General features: G+C 42.6%; 2 protein-coding genes across 3 annotated transcripts in view; both read right to left on the bottom strand.

Moving 5' to 3' along the window:
* The window catches only part of SLC30A6 (solute carrier family 30 member 6), a 94880-nt gene extending 93504 nt beyond the window's left edge, over window positions 1–1376 (bottom strand). Inside the window, exon 1 of the mRNA XM_029593780.1 lies at window positions 1245–1376. Within this exon, the coding sequence (XP_029449640.1) occupies window positions 1245–1274 (30 nt within the window). The 5' untranslated portion in view covers window positions 1275–1376. The remainder of the gene's footprint in view (window positions 1–1244) is intronic.
* Window positions 1377–10786: 9410 nt separating this feature from the next.
* The window catches only part of SEC23B (SEC23 homolog B, coat complex II component), a 34412-nt gene continuing 25465 nt past the window's right edge, over window positions 10787–19733 (bottom strand). For both annotated transcript variants that reach the window (XM_029593777.1, XM_029593776.1), the window contains exons 16-20: window positions 19488–19649; window positions 16420–16506; window positions 16043–16198; window positions 14535–14600; window positions 10787–12634 (exon numbers count right to left, since the gene is read on the bottom strand). In XM_029593777.1, the coding sequence (XP_029449637.1) occupies window positions 12545–12634; window positions 14535–14600; window positions 16043–16198; window positions 16420–16506; window positions 19488–19649 (561 nt within the window). In that variant the 3' untranslated portion in view covers window positions 10787–12544. The remainder of the gene's footprint in view (window positions 12635–14534; window positions 14601–16042; window positions 16199–16419; window positions 16507–19487; window positions 19650–19733) is intronic.

Below are 19733 nucleotides of genomic sequence, written 5' to 3'. Positions count from 1 at the left end.
ATCGTCGGCTCAGCATGCTGCAGCAGTCAAAAAAGCAAATAGAATGTTAGGAATTATTAGGAAGGGAATGGTTAATAGAACGGAAAATGTCATAATGCCTCTATATCGCTCCATGGTGAGACCACACCTTGAATACTGTGTACAATTCTGGTCACCGCTTCTCATAAAAGATATAGCTGCGATGGAGAAGGTACAGAGAAGGGCAACCAAAATGATAAAGGGGATGGCACAGCTTCCCTATGAGGAAAGGCTGAAGAGGTTAGGGCTGTTCAGCTTGGAGAAGAGACAGCTGAAGGGGGATATGATAGAGGTCTTTAAGATCATGAGAGGTGTTGAATGAGTAGATGTGACTCGGTTATTTTCACTTTCGAATAATAGAAGGACTAGGGGGCATTCCATGAAGTTAGCAAGTAGCCCATTTAAGACTAATCGGAGAAAATTCTCTCTCACTCAACGCATAATAAAGCTCTGGAATTTGTTGCCAGAGGATGTGATTAGTGCAGTTAGTGTAGCTGGGTTCAAAAAAGGTTTGGATAAGTTCTTGGAGGAGAAGTCCATTAATGGCTATTAATCAATTTTACTTAAGGAATAGCCACTGCTATTGATTGAATCAGTAGCATGGGATCTTCTTAGTGTTTGGGTAATTGCCAGGTTCTTGTGGCCTGGTTTTGGCCTCTTTTGGAAACAGGATGCTGGGCTTGATGGACCCTTGGTCTGACCGAGAATGGCAATTTCTTATGTTCTTATGAAGTTAATGACCAAGAAGATGCAGCTTTAACACCTACCAAAGGGTCTAAGAACACAAATCGTGTTATAACCATGGTGGTAACATGATACATAAAATAAAATAAAAAGTACTATCGAATGTCCTCAATATGTCAACAGCACATTTCAAAAACCATTTATTTACCCAGGTAAAAGGGCTAAAAACTACCCACATTTTACCCAGCCTGGGGTTCCACAGCCCACATACTTTTAGCTAGGCTAGAGGAGAGTGAGAGAAAACATTTTTATGCTTGCTTTTTTTTTTTTTTTTATAGCTATAATCCACAGAGAAAGACTTCCTCAGAAAGCTGGATGTTAAAAGGTTGCCCACTCGAAAGCACATACAAGCTCTATGAAGGGGCACTGAAACCGGATGAAACACAAGGCTGAGTCAAAACTCCGCCCCCCCCGTCTCGGGACACAAGCAATCCCGGCAACCACCGGCATGAAAGCAACCAAATCGTCCACCCCCTTGATACCTGGCTCTCCGGTACTGAAATCCGCAGCATCTTTGCAGCGCCCGGCGCCTAGGAGAACGCTTCCTCTCTCCGCGCTGGCACTCGCCGACTTCCGGCTCTGCAGTAGGCGTGCTCCAGGTCAGCCAATGCGGAGACTCGAAGCTTCTGCCAATGCCAACAGAGGGAAAAAAAAAAAAAGCAAAGATGACGTTCTAGGACAGCCCTCCCTACTTGTGATGTGTACCTAAGGAGAGCACGGCACTGCCAGAGAGGAAACAAGCTTCCGCCCGGCACTACCTGACGTTTAAACGCCTCCAGCTGTCTAGATGGAATCTAAGCAACTTCACCTAAAGAGTCTATAGCAGCGGGTTTCCAGCTGACTCCAGATTTTCTGGACAGGCTGAACCAGGCTTTGTACTGCCTTCATGGATTTGCAGATCTGATGTCCCTATCGATTTCCCTAAGCAAAGCAAGTCTGACCAGGACTGGGTCTGGTCTGTCCTGAAAATCTGAAGCAAGTTGGCTTTTTTTTTCATATTTACTATTTCAAAATGAAACAGAAAGGAGAGAAGAGATATCCCTTCTGTGGGCTTGTCCTATCCCAGCGCATATTGCAATAAAACGTGAGATGCAGAGCAAAATGTGCATTCTGGCATGATGAGAAGCCTTTGCATTCCAGAATTGTGGAGAGAGTGATGCTGCAGGATGCTGGTAATGAAAGAGGTTTTGAGATTACATGGTTTTATACCTTACCATTAAAGATCATATGTGACTCTGGTGTTGTTACATCAATGATATATTTATGAACCCTTTGGGTTTATTACTTATAGTGCCACTCCAGGAGAGAGGAGGTGCCAGCATGGCCATTTGGCTAGGGCCTACAATGTTCAAGGGGCTTACGTTTGTTGGGCAACATTTTTTAAAAAGCTAAATATATCTATTTCTAACATGTATAAATAAAAATTTCAATTGTAATTGAAGAATTTGCTACAAAAAAAACTTGTAAAGCCTTCTTAAATAAATAACAGTTTTATGGCACATTCCTAGGGAGTTTAACTGACCATTGAATAGATGTCATAGATTCAGGTAGGGGATTTGTATATCACAGCCCCTGAACACCTGTTGGTAATTTTGTAGGAAATATCACTAAAAAATCAGAGGATTTATTTATTTATTTATTCATTCATTCAACTTTATATACCGACTTTCAAATACACGTCAAGGCGGTTTACATTCATAGAGTTTGCAGTAGCAAATTCAAAAATATATATAAGCAACTTGTCAGTTTAACTTTTACATACTTTCAATAGTCTATTAATCTGAAAAATAATATAAAATATACAATTAAACACTAAAAAAAACACTTAAAAAATATAATTAAATTTAAAATAATTCTAAAAAGTATATAAGAACCCATCCACGTTCAAGCCCTTAACTAAACTTATCCAACCTCCCTTATCCCTATTGCTCTTTATGTACCCTTGAAACCATTTTGATGTTGTACTTATTCCTTCAGCCCTCCTCAACTTTATATTTCTGGTAATCGATCAATTACCTTGAGTAAACGCCTGTTGAAATAACCAGGTCTTTATCAGTTTCTTAAAACTGTTGATGTTATCCTCTAAGAGAATGTCTACCGGGAGGGAATTCCACAATTTAGGACGTGCCAGGGCCAATGACCTCTCTCTCACTGATCCCAAATGGGCTAATTTGGGTGATGGAATTGTAAGTAGTGCCTGTCCACGTGATCTTAAATTCCGAGCCGGAACATGAATGCGTAATGAAGCATTCAGCCATTCAGTATTAGAGCCACATACGGCCTTATGAATTAGTGTGAGACACTTGTAATGAATACGGAACTGCACAGGAAGCCAATGCAGTTCCATCAATACGGGAGAAACATGATCACATCTATTTGTGTTAGAGAAAAGTCGGGCCGCAGCATTCTGCAATAATTGCAGCGGGCGAATAGTTGATAACGGGACCCCAAGAAATAAGGCATTGCAGTAATCTATTTTTGGTAGTATCAGGGCCTGTAACACGATTCTAAAATCATTTGTATGTAATAATGGCTTCAATTTTCTTAGCACCCTTAATTTATAGAAGCCATCTTTTATGATTGCCTTTATTGATGATTTCATATTCAGTTCGGAATCCAGGATAATGCCTAAATCTCTAGTGTCATATAGAATCTTGTGTACCGAGGAATGGGTTGAAATCTCTGCTTTTATTTTCTCAGTAACCTTATTACAGATAAACAGTATTTCTGTTTTGGAGTTGTTCAGTGCTAACGACATATGTGTCAACAGTTGTTTTATTGACTTGAGATAAATATCCCATAGTTTTAAGGTAGCTGTTAAGGAATCTTTTATAGGCATCAAAATCTGGATATTGTCAGCAAACAAAAAAATATACCAAACCTAGTCCTGCTAAAAATCTACAGAGTGGAGCCATGTAAATATTAAATAGGGTTGGCGAAAGGGAGGAACCCTGTGGTACTCCCGTTTGGAGGTCCACTACCTTGGATTCTGCTGTTCCTAATTTGACTATATATGATCTATTAGTGAGAAAGGATGTGAACCAATCCAATGTTTTATCTGAAAGCCCAGCTTCTTGTAGTCTTAAAACAAGTGCCATAAGAACCTGGCAAGTACCCAAAAACTAAGTCTATTCCCCGCTCTAGACCCCGAGTCCCACTCCGGACTCGGGGTCTAGAGCAGGGAAGCAGTCTAAGTCAGTCCCAGTTTCAGAAGGCCCGGCCAGGTCCCGGCCCCTCATGTCCAGGGGAGATCCAGATTCTTCAATGGATACGGATGAGCCGGAGGAACATACAGGGGATCAGGACCTCCCATCCTAGCCTCCAAGGGAGGTTGATGGGGACGGAGACCAGGGGTCCAAGGGTCCCCGTGGTTCCCATGGGACAGAGGTGGATGACCCGAAGGTGATTAGGCTGTTCCGAAAAGATGAGCTGGGGCCCCTTATCCTGGAAATTCTGGGAGAATTAGGGATTCAGGTACCGCAGGAGGAGTCCCAGCTCGGAATAACGGACCCAGTTGTCTTGGGACTTCGGGGTCCTCCTTCAGCCTTTCAGTTGCATTTTTCTGCCTCTGATTTGCTTTTTAAGGAGTGGGATACTCCTGACTTGGGGCTGAAGGTGGCAAAAGCGATGGATAAGCTCTATCCCTTGCTGGAGGAGGCCCTAGAGATATTGCTAATGCCTAAGATAGATTTGGCGGTGGCGGCGGTCACAAAGAAGACCACCATCCTGGTGACCGGGGGTACCGCACTTAAAGACTTACAGGACAGGAAGCTGGAGATACAGCTCAAGAGGATCTTTGAGGTCTCGGCATTAGGAATTCGTGCGGCAATTTGCAGTAATTTTTCCTTATGGGCTGGCCTTCGCTGGGCACAGCAACTTTTGGCCAATGAATCTCTATCGCCTGAGGAGGCGCGTCAGGCGGGGCGATTAGAAGCGATAATTGCCTATAGTGCAGACGCCTTTTATGATCTACTTCGCACCTCAGCCAGGACGATGGTTTCCGTGAGGCGTCTGCTGTGGCTCTGTCATTGGTCGGCGGATGTAACCTCCAAAGCCCGGTTGGGTTCGTTGCCCTTTAAGGGCAAGCTGTTGTTTGGTAAGGAATTAGAAGATCTGATTGAATCTTTAGGTGAGAATAAGGTTCATCGGTTACCAGAGGACAGACCAAGGACCAGAGGAGTTCCGGCTTCTCGCTCTCGTTTTCGTGGTGGTCGCCGGCCTCGAACCTCTCGGTCATCCGGGAGCCGGTCAGAATGTGCAGGGGGTTAAGCCTACACAATGATGTGCGGCCAGTCCATTCCTTCGTACCAAGAATTGGAGGCAGATTGAGTCAGTTTTACGAGGAATGGACCAGAATCACGTCGGATAAATGGGTCCGAGATGTGATAAGACATGGTTACGCGTTAGACTTTTTACGCCGGCCGCACCAGTGTTTCCTGGTATCGCCTTGCGGATTTTCAGACAAACGCCGGGCGGTACGGACTACACTGGGTCGGCTCCGAGATCTCCCAGTACCACCCAACGAGCTCCGCAGGGGCCGTTATTCCATTTACTTCGAAGTGCCAAAGAAAGAAGGAACTTTTCGTCCTATCCTCGATCTCAAAAGGGTCAACAGATGTCTGCAAATCCCTCGCTTTTGGATGGAAAGCTTGCGGTCCGTGATCGTGTCCATATGACAGGGGGAGTTTTTGGCCTCCCTGGACCTCACAGAAGCATATCTTCACATAGGCATCCAGGCAGAGCACCAGCAGTTTCTCACGTTCGCAGTGCTGGGCAGCATTTTCAGTTTCAGGCGCTCCCATTCAGCCTTGCGACTGTGCCTCGAACGTTCACCAAGATTATGGTAGTAGTGGCAGCACAACTACGCAGGGAAGGTCTGCTGGTGCACCCATATTTAGACGATTGGCTGATTCGTGCCAAGTCGGAGACACTCTGTCAAGCAGCGGTTCAGCAGGTGCTCCTGCACCAGGGTCTCGTTTGTTTCGACTAGGTCACTCTCTTTTGTCTAGCGGCATGGCTTTTGAGAGGCAAAGGTTGAGATCCAAGGGGTATGCGGATGTGGTGGTGTCCACCCTTCTACGCTCCCGGAAAGTGTCTACGTCCTTATCTTATTTGTGGGTCTGGAAGGTGTTTGAATCATGGTGTCTTGCCTGCGACGTGGTTCCAACTCAAGCGGCCGTGTCAGATATCCTACTTTTCCATCAGGACGGTTTGACTAAGGGTCTTTCGTGTAGTTCCTTGTGGGTACAAGTAGTGGTACTGGGTTCCTTGCATGGGCAGATTCAGGGGGCGTTGTTGGCGGCTCATCCGGATGTGGTGCGTTTCCTTAGGGGGGGCGAAGCATTTACGCCCTCCGTTTCGTCAGCCCTGTCCGTCCTGGAATTTGAATGTAGTCCTTAAGGCGTTGTGTGGCGCTCCTTTCGAGCCTATTCGCAAAGTCACTTTAAAAGATTTAACTCTGAAGGTGGTGTTTTTGGTGGATATTGTTTCGGCACGGCGGATTTCCGAGCTTCAGGCTCTGTCGTGCCGAGAGCCTTTCTTGAGAATTTCAGAGTCGGGAGTGTCCTTGCCTACAGTTCCCTCTTTTCTGCCCAAGGTTGTTTCGTCATTTCATGTGAATCAGACAGTCGAGCTGCTGTTGTTTTTGCAGTTAGATGGTTTGGATCCGTAAATTGGATGCGAGGTGAATGCTACTACGCTATTTGGAAGTGACCAATGCATTCCAGGTCTCCGATCATCTATTCGTTCTCTGGAGCGGTCCTTGACGGGGTAATGCGGCTTCTATGGCTATCATTGCTCGTTGGTTGAAGGAGGCCATCAGTTCGGCATATCTAATGCAGGGCCGGTCTCTACCGTTGGGGTTTCGAGCTCATTCTACTCGCTCCCAGGCTACGTCCTGGGTGGAATGTCACCATATTTCTACAGAAGAGATTTGTAGGGCGGCCACATGGAAATCTTTGCATACGTTTGCCAGCACTATCGTCTGGATGTCAAGGCTCCAGGACCAGCGGGATTTGGGGAAGGAGTGCTCAGAGCCGGCCTCTCCGGATCCCATCCCAAGTAAGGTAAGCTCTGGTACATCCCAGGAGTCTGGACTGATCCGGGTACGTACAGGGAAAAGAAAATTGGTTCTTACCTGATAATTTTCGTTCCTGTAGTACCACTGATCAGTCCAGCCCTGTCGTATTTCTGATGCCGGGAGAGGCAGTAGTGTATGTGTGTTTGTGCGTTTTCAGTCAGTATGTGCTGCTGTATTTTTCTGTTATTGGTGACACGGGTTCTGTTCCCTGTTGGGGGGGTTGTGAACCGGTATCGATGTTACTTGTTATATAGTTAGTTGGAGATGTTTGCTTGATTTGTTCTGCTTTGACATTAAGTAATACTGCCAGACTGTAGGTGGCACCAGCCTAGATATAGGCGGAGTTTTGGTTTGTAAACTTCTGTCTCCATCTGCTAGAGGGGGGGCAAAACCCAGGAGTCTGGACTGATCCGTGGTACTACAGGAACGAAAATTATCAGGTAAGAACCAATTTTCTTTTGCTGTGGCCTAGCTGCCCACCTCATGGCCGACTGACAAGGCCTACGATGCAGGGCTTAGGAGTGAATGCTGTTCTATCTGCCAACCCGTTAAACCTCCCCGGAGGTGTGAAGGTGGGCAGGTTTAGCGCTGATGGAGAGAAATGACCTGGTATAGAAAAGGAGGCCTACCACGTCCTTCCTTTTTCTCTTTTACCTGAGCTCGGCCCTTTCCTGGCTGAAAGCATGATTGCACCAGTGGCTATGGGAGGAGAGGGAACAAGCCTTCACCACCGAGCTCTCCCTTGCCCTCAGACACTCTTTTTTTTTTTTTTTAAGCCTAAGCCTGGCCAGGCATTGAGGCACGACTGCTCAACTGAGGGAGAGACCAGCTTGGTGTCACTCCAGGCTCAACCTCTTCCTTTTTTCTTCTATTTTCTTTTTTTTAACACAGGCAATCCTTACTAGGGAGATGCATGTCCACTATCTTCTGGAGACGGAGAATACTGGCAGGCTGATGTTGGAGCAGGGCTATAGGTCAGTCATATCAGAGTTAGTTTTCTCCGTTTCCTGGCATGCAGCTTGAGAGGACTCTTCGTTTTTGATTTAGATGTTGGTCCCTCAGGTGTTGGCTTCCTCTTCATTTAATCCAGAAGGTTGTGGAGAACCATGGGACTATTTCTGTTTATAATCCCTGGATTAAATAACTCTTGGAGACATCAGAGTACAAGCAGCACGTTAGAAATGTCATGGGATGGGCCTAACATGGGTTGGGCATCAGTTGTGGTGGTCCAACAAGGATATCTTGTAGGAACATTGGGCATACCTTTTTAAGCCAAGTTTAATGTCAGACATTGTGAAAAGCACAGAGGCTAAATTAAATTTTGACAAAATAAAAGCTGAGGAACTTGTGTGTGAACCCTCATACATGCTTAAAAAGATCTTCTTGGTCTTTTTGAACTCTGAGAGAGATTTTCCATCTCGGCACTATCAGATGATGTCACCCCACTTGTTTTATTGTCCTGCTTGTCAACAGCGAATACAATGCTTTTAATCTTTTCTATCAGATTGCTCTGTCACATAATACCCTTGCACTATCCCTAACACCCACTAGGGGTTAACTTTGGCCACTTGAGGGTCTCAGTAAGCACTGCTCAGGCTTTGTCTGCACCTGCCCACATGTCTCTCTTCTGGCAACTTCTCTCCCACCAACTGGGTTTCTGCTTGCCTCTGGACAAGTACCCTAATCACAAGCTATGCCCTGTAGGGTTAAGGGGAACATCGATGTAACAAATCTGGGGTTTCACAGTTCCTAGAAAAATACTCATAAACCACACATTCAAAAACACTGGAATGACCCAACAATTTATGTATCTAAGTTGCTAATCAGTCACAAACACAGCACTAATAAACTAAAAATTTTATTATTAAAAAGGCAGAACAATGAACATAAAAGATTTTAAATAAAACTACATTACAACAGACAGAGAAAAAGAAAAGGAATTTTACATAAACACTGATTTAACTTGTCTGCAGAGCTAAATACTGCAATTTACTCAGTCAGCTGTGGGAGCCCTGATAAGAACAGTTCAGATTCTGATCACTGGTTTTCTTCCTGGTTGCAGTTTATAAGCATTGGACTTCAGAGCTCAAACTTGTCTCTGAAACTAATTTTCTTTCTCAGCTGGCAGCTTTATCTCTCACCATTTGTCCCTCTCAGCATAGTTGTCAAAATGCAACATGCCAAACAACTGGCATTCTGCCTTTTCTTACCATCTGATATTAGCACAGGCTCAGATTTTGGAATTGACAATGTGGGCAATTGCTTCTGGTGCCAAATTTTTATAGACTCTAGAGTGTTGCCACTTCCATGCTGCTAGCCAAGATAGCCCCATTATGGCAACACTTTTCCTGCAGTGGTCCAATCCCCACATCAGCAGCACTCCTTGCAGAAAATTCTGTACAGGGCCTGGGAGCTCTCATAGGCACAGTGGCACCTTACAACTCACATGGATTTTCACAGTAACAGGAAACCCATCTGAGAGCAGGCAGAGCTGCTGCAAGGTCTGTCAGCAACCTGAGCTCCCAGGCCCAGTGTTGAATTTGCAGCAAGGAGTTGCTGACTGAAGTGAGGAAAAGATCAAGAACCCTAATACATCCAGGGAAGGCACTCTCCCTTCCCTCATTGCCTATGGGTGCCCCATTTATCAATCCATATGTGTCAGAAGTTCGTTCTGCTTCAGGGATTAACCCTGTTGACTCTAGCTATCAGCACTGCAGAACATTGGGTTGTGATGCTATCGCTTCCTGTTTAACTTAAAAATCATCATTAAAAAAGTTCCCACAAAAAAGGTGTTTCACAGGGCAGACAAATAACAACAGTTAAAAATTCCAGTTTTGCTACAGGTCTCAACAAGTTTTATTGGGTAATTAGTGTTCTTGAAAAGCTTTTGTGGGATTCCCAAGGATTTGGTGCTTTTGCCTATACTGCTTAATTTTTATAGTCTATTAGTGATTTTTTGCTTTTTTTAGGGGTGAGCTATAGAATACATGTCAATGGCATTTAGCTTTTTCTTTTCAAGCTAGATGATCCATCGGCTGCAACATTTGTTGCTTTCTTTCAGCAATACAACAGCTGGATGGTATAGAATAGTCTCACTGTGAACCTCAGAAACCTCATGGCTTGTTTGGTCCCCTCTTTCCAGATCCTCTGCTTAATCTTAGTCAAGAGGTTGCTTCCACTTCAGTTAAAAGTTCATAACCTAGGGGTTTGGTTTTACCAAAATCTTTTTACGAAAATTCAAGTCAGGGCAGTAGCTTGTAATGGAAATTAGTTAGGCATCTGCAATCATTGTCGTCATCTTAGGATTTTAGAAATATTATCTCAGCATTTGGGATTTCTGGGATCGACTACTGTAACACAGACTATCTTGCGCTTCCAGCTTCCTTGCTTCGAATTTTACAACTCATATAAAATGCAGCTGCTTGCACTGTTACAGGGAGTGGATTCAGAGATCATATCTCTCTAGTTCGTTTTGGTCACTGGCGTCATTTTCAGGGCCATTCATGGGTCTGGACCTGACTACTTGAAAGAGCTGGTTCAGGAATAATGTTCCTTCTTGAACACTAAACACTTTTTTGTTCCCTCGGTGGGCTATGCTCGCTTATCAGAAACTTGTGCTCGAGCCTTTTCAATAGCGGGTCCAGTAATTATAGAGCTCTTTACTCATAGACCTTAATCAAGAATCCAATTATTTAGCTTCTAGGAAAAAAGTTGTCTTTTTTTCCTCCAACAAGCTTTTGTGCAGACCATTCTATACTGAATATGGTTTCACATTGGATGAACAGGCTTGGGAGTTTGGGTTTTTTCTTATTTATTTTTCTTATTTTATTGTAATATTTTACTGCTTCATCTTAGTTTCAATTCTGTTACCCATTAGGAACAAGTATTTTTGGATTCACAGGATAGAAATGCTCGTAAATAAATACCCGTTAATACATCTGGTCCTTGGGTTTCATTTAATAATTTATTTTTCCATAGTCACAAAACAGGAAAAAGTCATTTTCTGAATAAGGCCCTCAGAGGTCAATTTCAAAAAACACTCAGCACATCACTTAGAAAACTAAATGTTAAGGGCCTAAATTTAGGGAATTTTCAGACGAACTTCAGGCATTTTCAGGCAAAATTTTTGCCTGAAAATGCATCTCAATGTAAGCCTGAAATTTCTTCGCTTGGATTTAGGTTCTTAAACTAGGTCAGGCATCCCAAACTCAACCCTAAGGGCCAAAACAGGTCTGGGTGTCAGGATTTACATACTGAATATGAATGAGCTCTATTTGCAAGCACTGCCTCCCATGTATGCATACATACCTTATACATATTCACTGTGGAAATCAAAGCAAGCAGCCTGGTTTGGGGCCCTCTGAATTAGGTGCTCACACCTAGACAGTTTTCAAAAGGAGCCAATTTAGATGTCTAAACCTAAAAAAATTAACCCCTTAAACCTACTGCTGTAGTCCAGGAATAAGGTAGATTTGATTTATAGAGATGCCTTCTGCTGAGGACTACTTGCTTGATTTCAGAACTTTGAAAACTGCTCCGGATTTAGGATTACAAATAACCTCACACATCATCTCTTGCCAATTACCTGTGACCGATGTCAGAGAATTGGCCACTTTCACAAGGCTAGTGTACCGATTATAATCAAACCAAGAGAGCCTGAAACAGCTACTCAGGAAGTCCATTTCTATTTTTTTCTTCCCCCAAAATGTTAAGATATTAAAATATGATAAACAGACTACTTAATTATTCTCCATTAGAAGCCAGGTTTATTTTCATGGTTTACTTGTGAAAGGAGTTTCCACAAGTAACATGTGGCTTAATCGCTGATAAGTTATAGAAATACTTCCACCCTCACCCGTGATCAACCAGAATAAAATCTTTGGCAGGAAACCATTCTGTATTCATAATTTATTTGCACAAAATTGTTTCATCCTTTGTGTGTGTAATTGTAGTGTGGGGCAAGAAGTTATGAACTTGTTTTTGTGATCTCTGTTTTTAAACATTCTCAAAACAGCTATGTGTGTTAGACCACTAATTTACTAGTACCTTCCCTCAGCCAGCTCAAAATCATATTGACTCTTTTCTTCCAAGGGATTTACTATAATCCGTTTTATTTTGTTAAATAAAGTTAGTGCTTGTGAAAGGTGCTGAACTGAGTTTATAGTAAACTGTTATGCTGGAAGAGGATGGGAGGAATCAGGGACGGAATGTGTTAAAACAATTCTGTACCTACCACGTCCTATACAATGTTTTGAAAATAGCCACAGGGAGAAGAACACTGGTCCCGCAACTCTCACTTGCCTTGGAAGCAGCCATGTTGGGAAAAGCCACAAATGACACGACACACATGCAAATGTCTTTCCCTGCAGAATGTATGAATTCTTTTGTGATATGACCAATATGGACCTATTAAGAATGTGTGGGTCATGCCTTGCCTTACTCTTACCTAAACATGGCTACTCCCAGCGGTGCAGCAAAAGAGGAAAGGGGCAGCTCAAAAGAATTTTTTAAAAAGCCTAATAATGCAACAGAAAAGTAACAGTTTTATGCAGGGTGGCCATTAATATTTGACACATGCAGCTGTGTTATAATGGACAGCACATGGTGGGTACAGGGCTCAATAAAGGATTCCAACAGCTAGGTGCAAATCATTAATCTGCAGCCAGCTACAGTCTTTGCTCTTCATCCCATCACTGGTGGGATTTACGATGCAGTTGACACAGCCAGCTTTTTCAAATGATCCATGAACACCTGAAGACTGACATCGTCCGTTAGGATCGGGGCACCAGACTCCTGCAATTTATTTTTTAAAAATGACAAGTCGTTTATAGTGATAAAATACATCTTGAGATACTTATGCATAGCATGTTATATTTCTACAGAACTTAACATATTACAATCCTGTAAATAGTGGGGGCATTTTTCTAAGGAAATATGTTATAAATCTGATTCCTATGTAATATTCAAAAATGGATGAAGTGTCTCTTGTGGCCCGTCGTAGATTGCTCCACAGAGGAGAGAGGGAAGGTCTGCCCAATCTAATAAACCATAAAAACTGACTGGCCCAGGGTGGGAATGGAGGGAGTACAAGAAAAGAGAGATTACTTCTGGAAGGTGTACCACACAAATCAGTCTGGCCTACAGGATGCAGCAGCTAGGAGACTGCGGTTGGAGGATGATACCAGGTGACTGGATCCAAAGGATGTACCATATTACACTGGACTCCAAGCAGAGAAAGACTGTAATAAGACTTTCAATCATAAAGAAAAGCTGCCTGCATCAGGCGGCAGCTTTTGGCCTTCGACAGTGGACCAATATTAGGTACGGGATCTTGTCTTATGCAACTTTACACACAGAGAACAGTATTGCTGAGATTTCAGAGGGGACCACAGTGCTACAAAGGCGCTAGAACTTTATAGTAACTCCACTTTACTTCTTTAGCAGAATTTGGGACCTCAACCAACAAGCTCAGTGTCAGCTCATGTTCCATCACTTCTGCTACAAGAATCATATGCCAACAAGGTTTCTGGGAAAAATCATTGAGAACACCAATCTACTGTATCAACTGATTTCCAAATCAAATTCAGTCAAAAATAAAAGAAGGGAATGAATTTAAAAGGCTGACGTGAGAAAGGGGCATCAATTAGTTATTCCATCTATTAAGGAGTTTCAGTTGCAGACAACTCAGTTGTGAGCTTTCTCCATAGTAGGACCTATAATCTGCAATAGTCTACTATAGCAATAAAGCAAATTCCAGATATTTTAACATTTAGTAACAACTAAAAGCATTATTAGTTTATGAGGCTTATCCTATGGTAGCTGTTTAACTTGAGTCCCTGCATAATTTATTTTATTTTTATTGTTCTTTTGATTTTACCATGTATGGTTAATGGAAGCATTAGCTTTCTATCTCAATGTTATATGTATTCAGTTGTAAACCACCTTGTACATGTGTGTCGCTAAAGGTGGAATAGAAATGTATGCAAGAAATAAATAAGTAATAAAATAAATGAAGTTCTTCATACAAATCAAAATATTAAAACAGACCTGACATTAAGCATGGACTTATCTTAAAAATGATGTCAACTTTTGTTACCTCTTGCTATGCCACGCTTGTCCAGATTGCCTATTTTCCCAACAAAATGTCTTCAAATAAACAAAAAAAAGACCCGTCCGAGTTGTGTTCTAATACTATGTTATACTGTTATTTATATTGTTATGTTGGTGTTTTGATGATATGACTATTATGTTGTATTATAATACATTTTATTGAACTCCATCTTACGCAACCCGGAAAGGTGGGATACAGACTGAAATAAATAAATCTGACTGCAATAACAATGACATGACACTTTCACCCACACTACTAAAAAAAAATGATTGTTCAGGTTTCTAAACGTTGCATCAATAATGTTTCTCAAGAACCTTGTTGGAGGATTTCTTGGGTTACGGTCTCTGGGTATTCAAAGTCTTTTCGAATAAGAGTAACAATGATGGTCAAAAGAGATAGTAGGAATCCCTCCCACCTGACTATCCACACAGGTGTGAATTTTTAAAGGCGTTGCATGCGTAAAAGTAGCATGTATGATAGCAATTTTCAAAAGTCCATTTACAAGCATAAAACCTTTTGAATATTACCTGCAAAAGGAAGAAATTGTTCCCAACATACTTAAGTTGTTCTTGCATAGCTTACCTGTCCCCATGCATACAGATTATTATGAGTCTGAGAAGGATTCACTTTGGAGAGAAGGAACCGAGCCTAAAGCAACAAAGATTTGTATGTTATTCTGGAGTTTATGAATATAAAAGACCCCATAAATTCCCCAAGACTTTTTAAGAAAATCTCATATATGTTATGTTTCTATAAATTCTTCATATGCTGCAGAACAAATCTTCATATATCTAGGAGTAGTTAGACACATAACATAGGGACTGAAAACAGTAGGATAGCAAGTCTACAGCCAAACGGCAAGTATATTGAGATACAGGATTAGGAGCATTAATTCTTGTGAGATTAAAAAAAAACAAAAAAAAAACCTCCCACACCTACATATTTCTGTGAATCTGTAACAGATTACGATTTGCTGCTCTTTTTGTGCTCAGGCTGTACAATTATGCACCCTCCTTGTTCCTTCTAGAAAGTGGATGGCACCACAAGGATGGCAGGGTGGGTTAGGGTGACAATAAGACATGCACAGTGTATCATCCTAACTATAAGCTCACAGAAATATCTGTAAGCAATAAATATGGAAGTATTAAGAAAAAATACAGTAAGCGAGAAGGGTGAGAGAGACACAAAGAATATGTAGTTCCAGGTAATATGTGAATGTGTCTCTAAAGCAAATTAAGAAATGAAGGTAAAAGCTGCGAGTTAAGACCTAGGAATGACTTCTTTCTGAGCATTTATTTAGGATCATGGAAAAGTGCAGTTCATTTGTCACAAAGAAGTCAATTGTGAGCTACAGGCCAGGGACCAGCAACCAAGCCTGGGTAATCAAAGTTAGTTTCCGTCTGTCTGTCTAGCTCCCATAAATGGAGACCGACAGCATAAAATGAGCAGACATACATATTGGAAATTACATGTACCACATGGAGTACACTTTTCCAATCTTGAGAGGAATGTTTACTACACTGAAATTTTTTGGCATTCTTCTATATTTATATACTTCACATAACTATCATACTCTCTCATACAGATATATTTTGATTGTAAATATTATTACCCTTATCATAAGGCTTGGGGATAACCCTATGGAACCGCAGTTACTACCCTTAAGAGAAACATGGGGGTAACCTGTATGGCAGATACTATCATGGGAAGCTTACTGGGCAGACTGACTGAATCATTTGGTCCTTTTCTGCCATCACTGCTATGTATATATGCACACACATCCAGTTATCAAATAACTTGTACAGTTCAAGGATTCCCAGGAGAAATCCGTAAAGCAATACTCCACTCAGATTCCTTTGTACTAATTCAACCCCCCTTTTGTGTCAGTGAAAGGAAAGGCATTTAGAGTAATTTTGCTATTTGGTAGGGGTTTGTAACAAGCTTAATTAATTCTCTGTTGCTTGCATGACAGGTCCTGCTAATACTGCAGCTCCGGGCGTGAGGAGAAGGGTCTTTCCTTTACAAAGCTCTGTTACATAGGGAGCAGACATGAGACACAAAAACAGGCAGCGTGCACCGAGGCTTGTTACCTGGCTGCCTCCATGCTCAGCATTAATGTAACGTGGCATCGGGAAGCGGCTCTGTAGGATTTCCTGGGCATCATCCAGTGGGGCCTGTAGAAGGTGCTTGAAGTTCTCATATTCGGGCATGTCCTGGTACCCAGCGTTACGCCACTGAGCAATAGTCTGCCAGAAAAGAAAGACAATCCATCATGACCAGCACTTTACTCTCTCCCCCCACCGTGCCCCTTTCCCGGTCCATGAACGCTGGAAACCTCTGCATTCAACATGGCTTCACGTTAACCGACACTCTGTCTCCACGTGAACGCAGCTAAAGGAGCTTTCAGATTGTAAAGAATCGTCATCCAAGTTAAGGAAAGAGAATCGTTTTATAGTAAGGGTTATACCTCGCCAAGGTAGATGACGATCTGGAAGAAGGAGTCCATCAACAGGATCCGATCAGGGAGAATGCTGCTACTGTCCAAGAGAACAGGCTGGGAAGAAGGAAATAAAAATCATGTAACAAGGTGTTCATTGTATCTGCAACTTCTAGAAGATTCTGGGACAGAGGAATCTGAGGCCTGTTAGCTTAACCTCGAGTTTAGTATTTTTACCCATAAAATCTGCAAGCTACAAGGACAAGTTTGTGTCCCCCAACAGAAATAATATTACATTATCATGTCTCTGTCTTTTCACACCACTTACAAAGACTTTCCAGCACGTGTTTCTGGATGCCTTTATTATGGGTAATATTGTACAGTAGAAGACTCTATGTAACTGAATGCTCTTGGGATGTAAGTGGCCCATGTGAGCAAGGGGTGACAACACCTAGGGGTCAGATTACAAAACAGAACTGAGAAAGCTGGAGAACTATAATTTATTTTTTTTTTCAATTTAATCTTTATTGAATTTTCATTTAAAATTATTTAAAAAAAATATCAGGAAGTAATACAGATGTTATTACATTTCAAATTAATAGTTACCATAATATTTTACATCTCCATTACATAAGAGAACTATAAATTCTAATTACATCTTTGCCTCCCATGGTGTTTTTTTTTTATCCAACTAATGACTCAGTCACTTTATTTTTTAGACATTGACATTGTTATATTTATTTTTGACCTGGTAGTTTTCTCCTGCCCAATAAAAATTGGCCTCTGTTGGGCTATGACGCCATGAACCGTCATTCAAAATTACCAGGGATTTCCTCCTCCTGCCCCCTTTTTTATATTGCCTTTCCAACTAACTTAGCCCAGTCACTTGACCAAGGGCCACACATCAGGGCCCCTTCTGGAATCCTGCAACTGGGGTCTGAACTCCGGCCACCTTATGTTACCGCTGCAGGATCTGAGACTCCTTTTCCAAGGGCTGCGAGCACTGCCTCTGCTGAAGCTCCAGCCAAGGCTGGATCAGGAAGCAGAGTTCTGGCCTGGGAATCAAACCCAGATCCTGCGTAAGGCAGCATTGCATGTCGACACTTTGTTAATCATATATTTAAAAAATTAAGTGTTTCTGAGTTGGGGTTTTATGGGTAAGAACATAAGAAATTGCCATGCTGGGTCAGACCAAGGGTCCATCAAGCCCAGCATCCTGTTTCCAACAGAGGCCAAACCAGGCCACAAGAACCTGGCAAGTACAGTGTTCACATGGTTCCCATTCATTAATAAAATATTAGAGGGTGGGTGGATTTCTTTATGGTCATGGTCAGTGTAAGGGATCACTCAGACTTTACGCTATAAATGTTGCTTTAGTGAAGGAATAGTCTAGTGGATAGAACAGTGGACTGCAAACCAGTGTTCAAATCCCACTGCTGCTCCTTATGACCTTGGGCAAGTCACTTCCCTCTCCATTGCCTCAGGTACAAACTTACAGGCTAATTTTCAAACGAGCAAGCAATTTTAAATTGTGTGTGCATTTATGCACACAAGATTTAAAAAAATACCCAGCAGGTGTAACTCTTGCCTGGATATTAAAAGCCCTGCGCGCGTGGCCGAGCCTTGCATGCGCCGAGCGAATTTTCGAAGGGGCCCGGCCACGTGCGTAAAGCCCGGTACGCGCACAAGTGCCGGGCCTCCTTGAAGGGGTGGGCCGGGACAGCGCCACTGAACGATGTCCTGGCCAGCGCGCGCAACTTACTTCAGGATGGGCCCTGAAGTAAGTTGTAAAACAAAGAAAAATACAAAAAAAGGTAGGGTTTAGGGGGTGGGGAGGAGAGGGGAAGAGGGAGGGAGTACAGGTAGGGGGGGTAGGGAAGTTCCCGATTGAGTCGCCGCTCAGAAATTGCTAAAGTCCCCCCCCACTGAGGGTGCTGCCTGCACATACGTGCTCAGATTATAAAATCCGGCGTGCATGTGCGTCCATGTGTGCGCGTGCACACATTATAAAATCTACCCCTATGCTCCTAATTTAAAAATGCTACTCGAGCAAACCTACTTCGTGCATCTTCTATAGGACTTTTGACGATTTTGTGTAGGTACGGTAAGTGGATTTTAAACATGCTCGCGTGAGGGATATTCCCAGTTTTCCTAATTAGTCCACCGGTTTGTCCAGTCAATCTTGAGGTCCTCCAGACCTCTCTGGTTCTTCATCCTGCACGTCCCCCAGTTGAGCCAGACCCCTCACCCTGTCGTGCAAGCCCTAAAACGTGAGATCTGTAGCCGTGCTCCTCATCAGGAGCAGCAATAAAGTTGGTGTGGTTAAATAGCCGACTCGTGCTGTGGCGGCCGGTTTTACAATATGGACTTGTGTGCTTAACTGTTGACCCCGCCCCCTTATTTTTGGCGCATGCACACGTTTACGAGCGTAAATTACGGCTTTTAAAATCCATGTTGCTTACGCACAGCCCAGATACTTACGTATTTGGGCTTTTTTGCACGAGCAATGCTTTTAAAAAATCGACCTCTTAGGTTGTAAGCCCTCTGGGGACAGGGAAATATCTTAGTACCTTAATGCAATCTGCTTTGCAGTGCTACAAGGCGGAAAAGAAAATTATTCCTAACCGGTTAATTTTCGTTCCTGTAGTACCACGGATCAGTCCAGACGCGCTCTCTGACTCCATCTGCTGGAAGGGGGACACAACCCACTGTCTGGACTGATCCAGGTATGTACAGGGAATATAAATGTTAAAAAAAATTATATATATAGATACAGTAACTAATAGAATTTAGGCAATGTAAATATGAGTTTAAAGTGCTTGCTTGATATGGCAAAAAATTTCCAGTAAGGGAAAAAAAGCACTAATGTGTTGAATACATAAGTAATGTTGCAAAATTTAAAAAAATATTTTTTATTAACAAATTTCACACAATTTCATAAAATAAATAAGCTTTGAAAACTGATGCAAAGCCCACAGGTAAAAAATTACCCACAAACTGTGCACTTCTGTGGGCAGTTTGAGAATTGCCCCTATGGTCTACACAGTGGTGCGCTGGTAGCTTTATGCTGATCCTGGATATGTAGGTTTCACTCTTACCTCAGGGGGTCCGTGGAATGAGTAGGAATACAGGATGGGCTGGATCATGATGAGAGACTGCGTCAGGTCTTGTCTGGCGAAGTGATGGCGATAGTACGAAGATTCATCAGGGCTGTTATTAAACACTTGAAGGAATGGAGACCGTCGCAGGTGGAACATAAACTGAGGAACAGAGAGATGAAAAATTGCATAGTAAGTACACATGAATGGATCCCAAAAGGCAGTGCAGAAGCTGTGCTGCTTGGA

The sequence above is a fragment of the Rhinatrema bivittatum genome, chromosome 3 (genome assembly GCF_901001135.1).
Source record: "Rhinatrema bivittatum chromosome 3, aRhiBiv1.1, whole genome shotgun sequence".
Classification (NCBI taxonomy): domain Eukaryota; kingdom Metazoa; phylum Chordata; class Amphibia; order Gymnophiona; family Rhinatrematidae; genus Rhinatrema; species Rhinatrema bivittatum.
The sequence above is the reverse complement of the archived record's forward strand: the minus strand, read 5'-3'. Positions and strand labels throughout refer to the sequence as shown.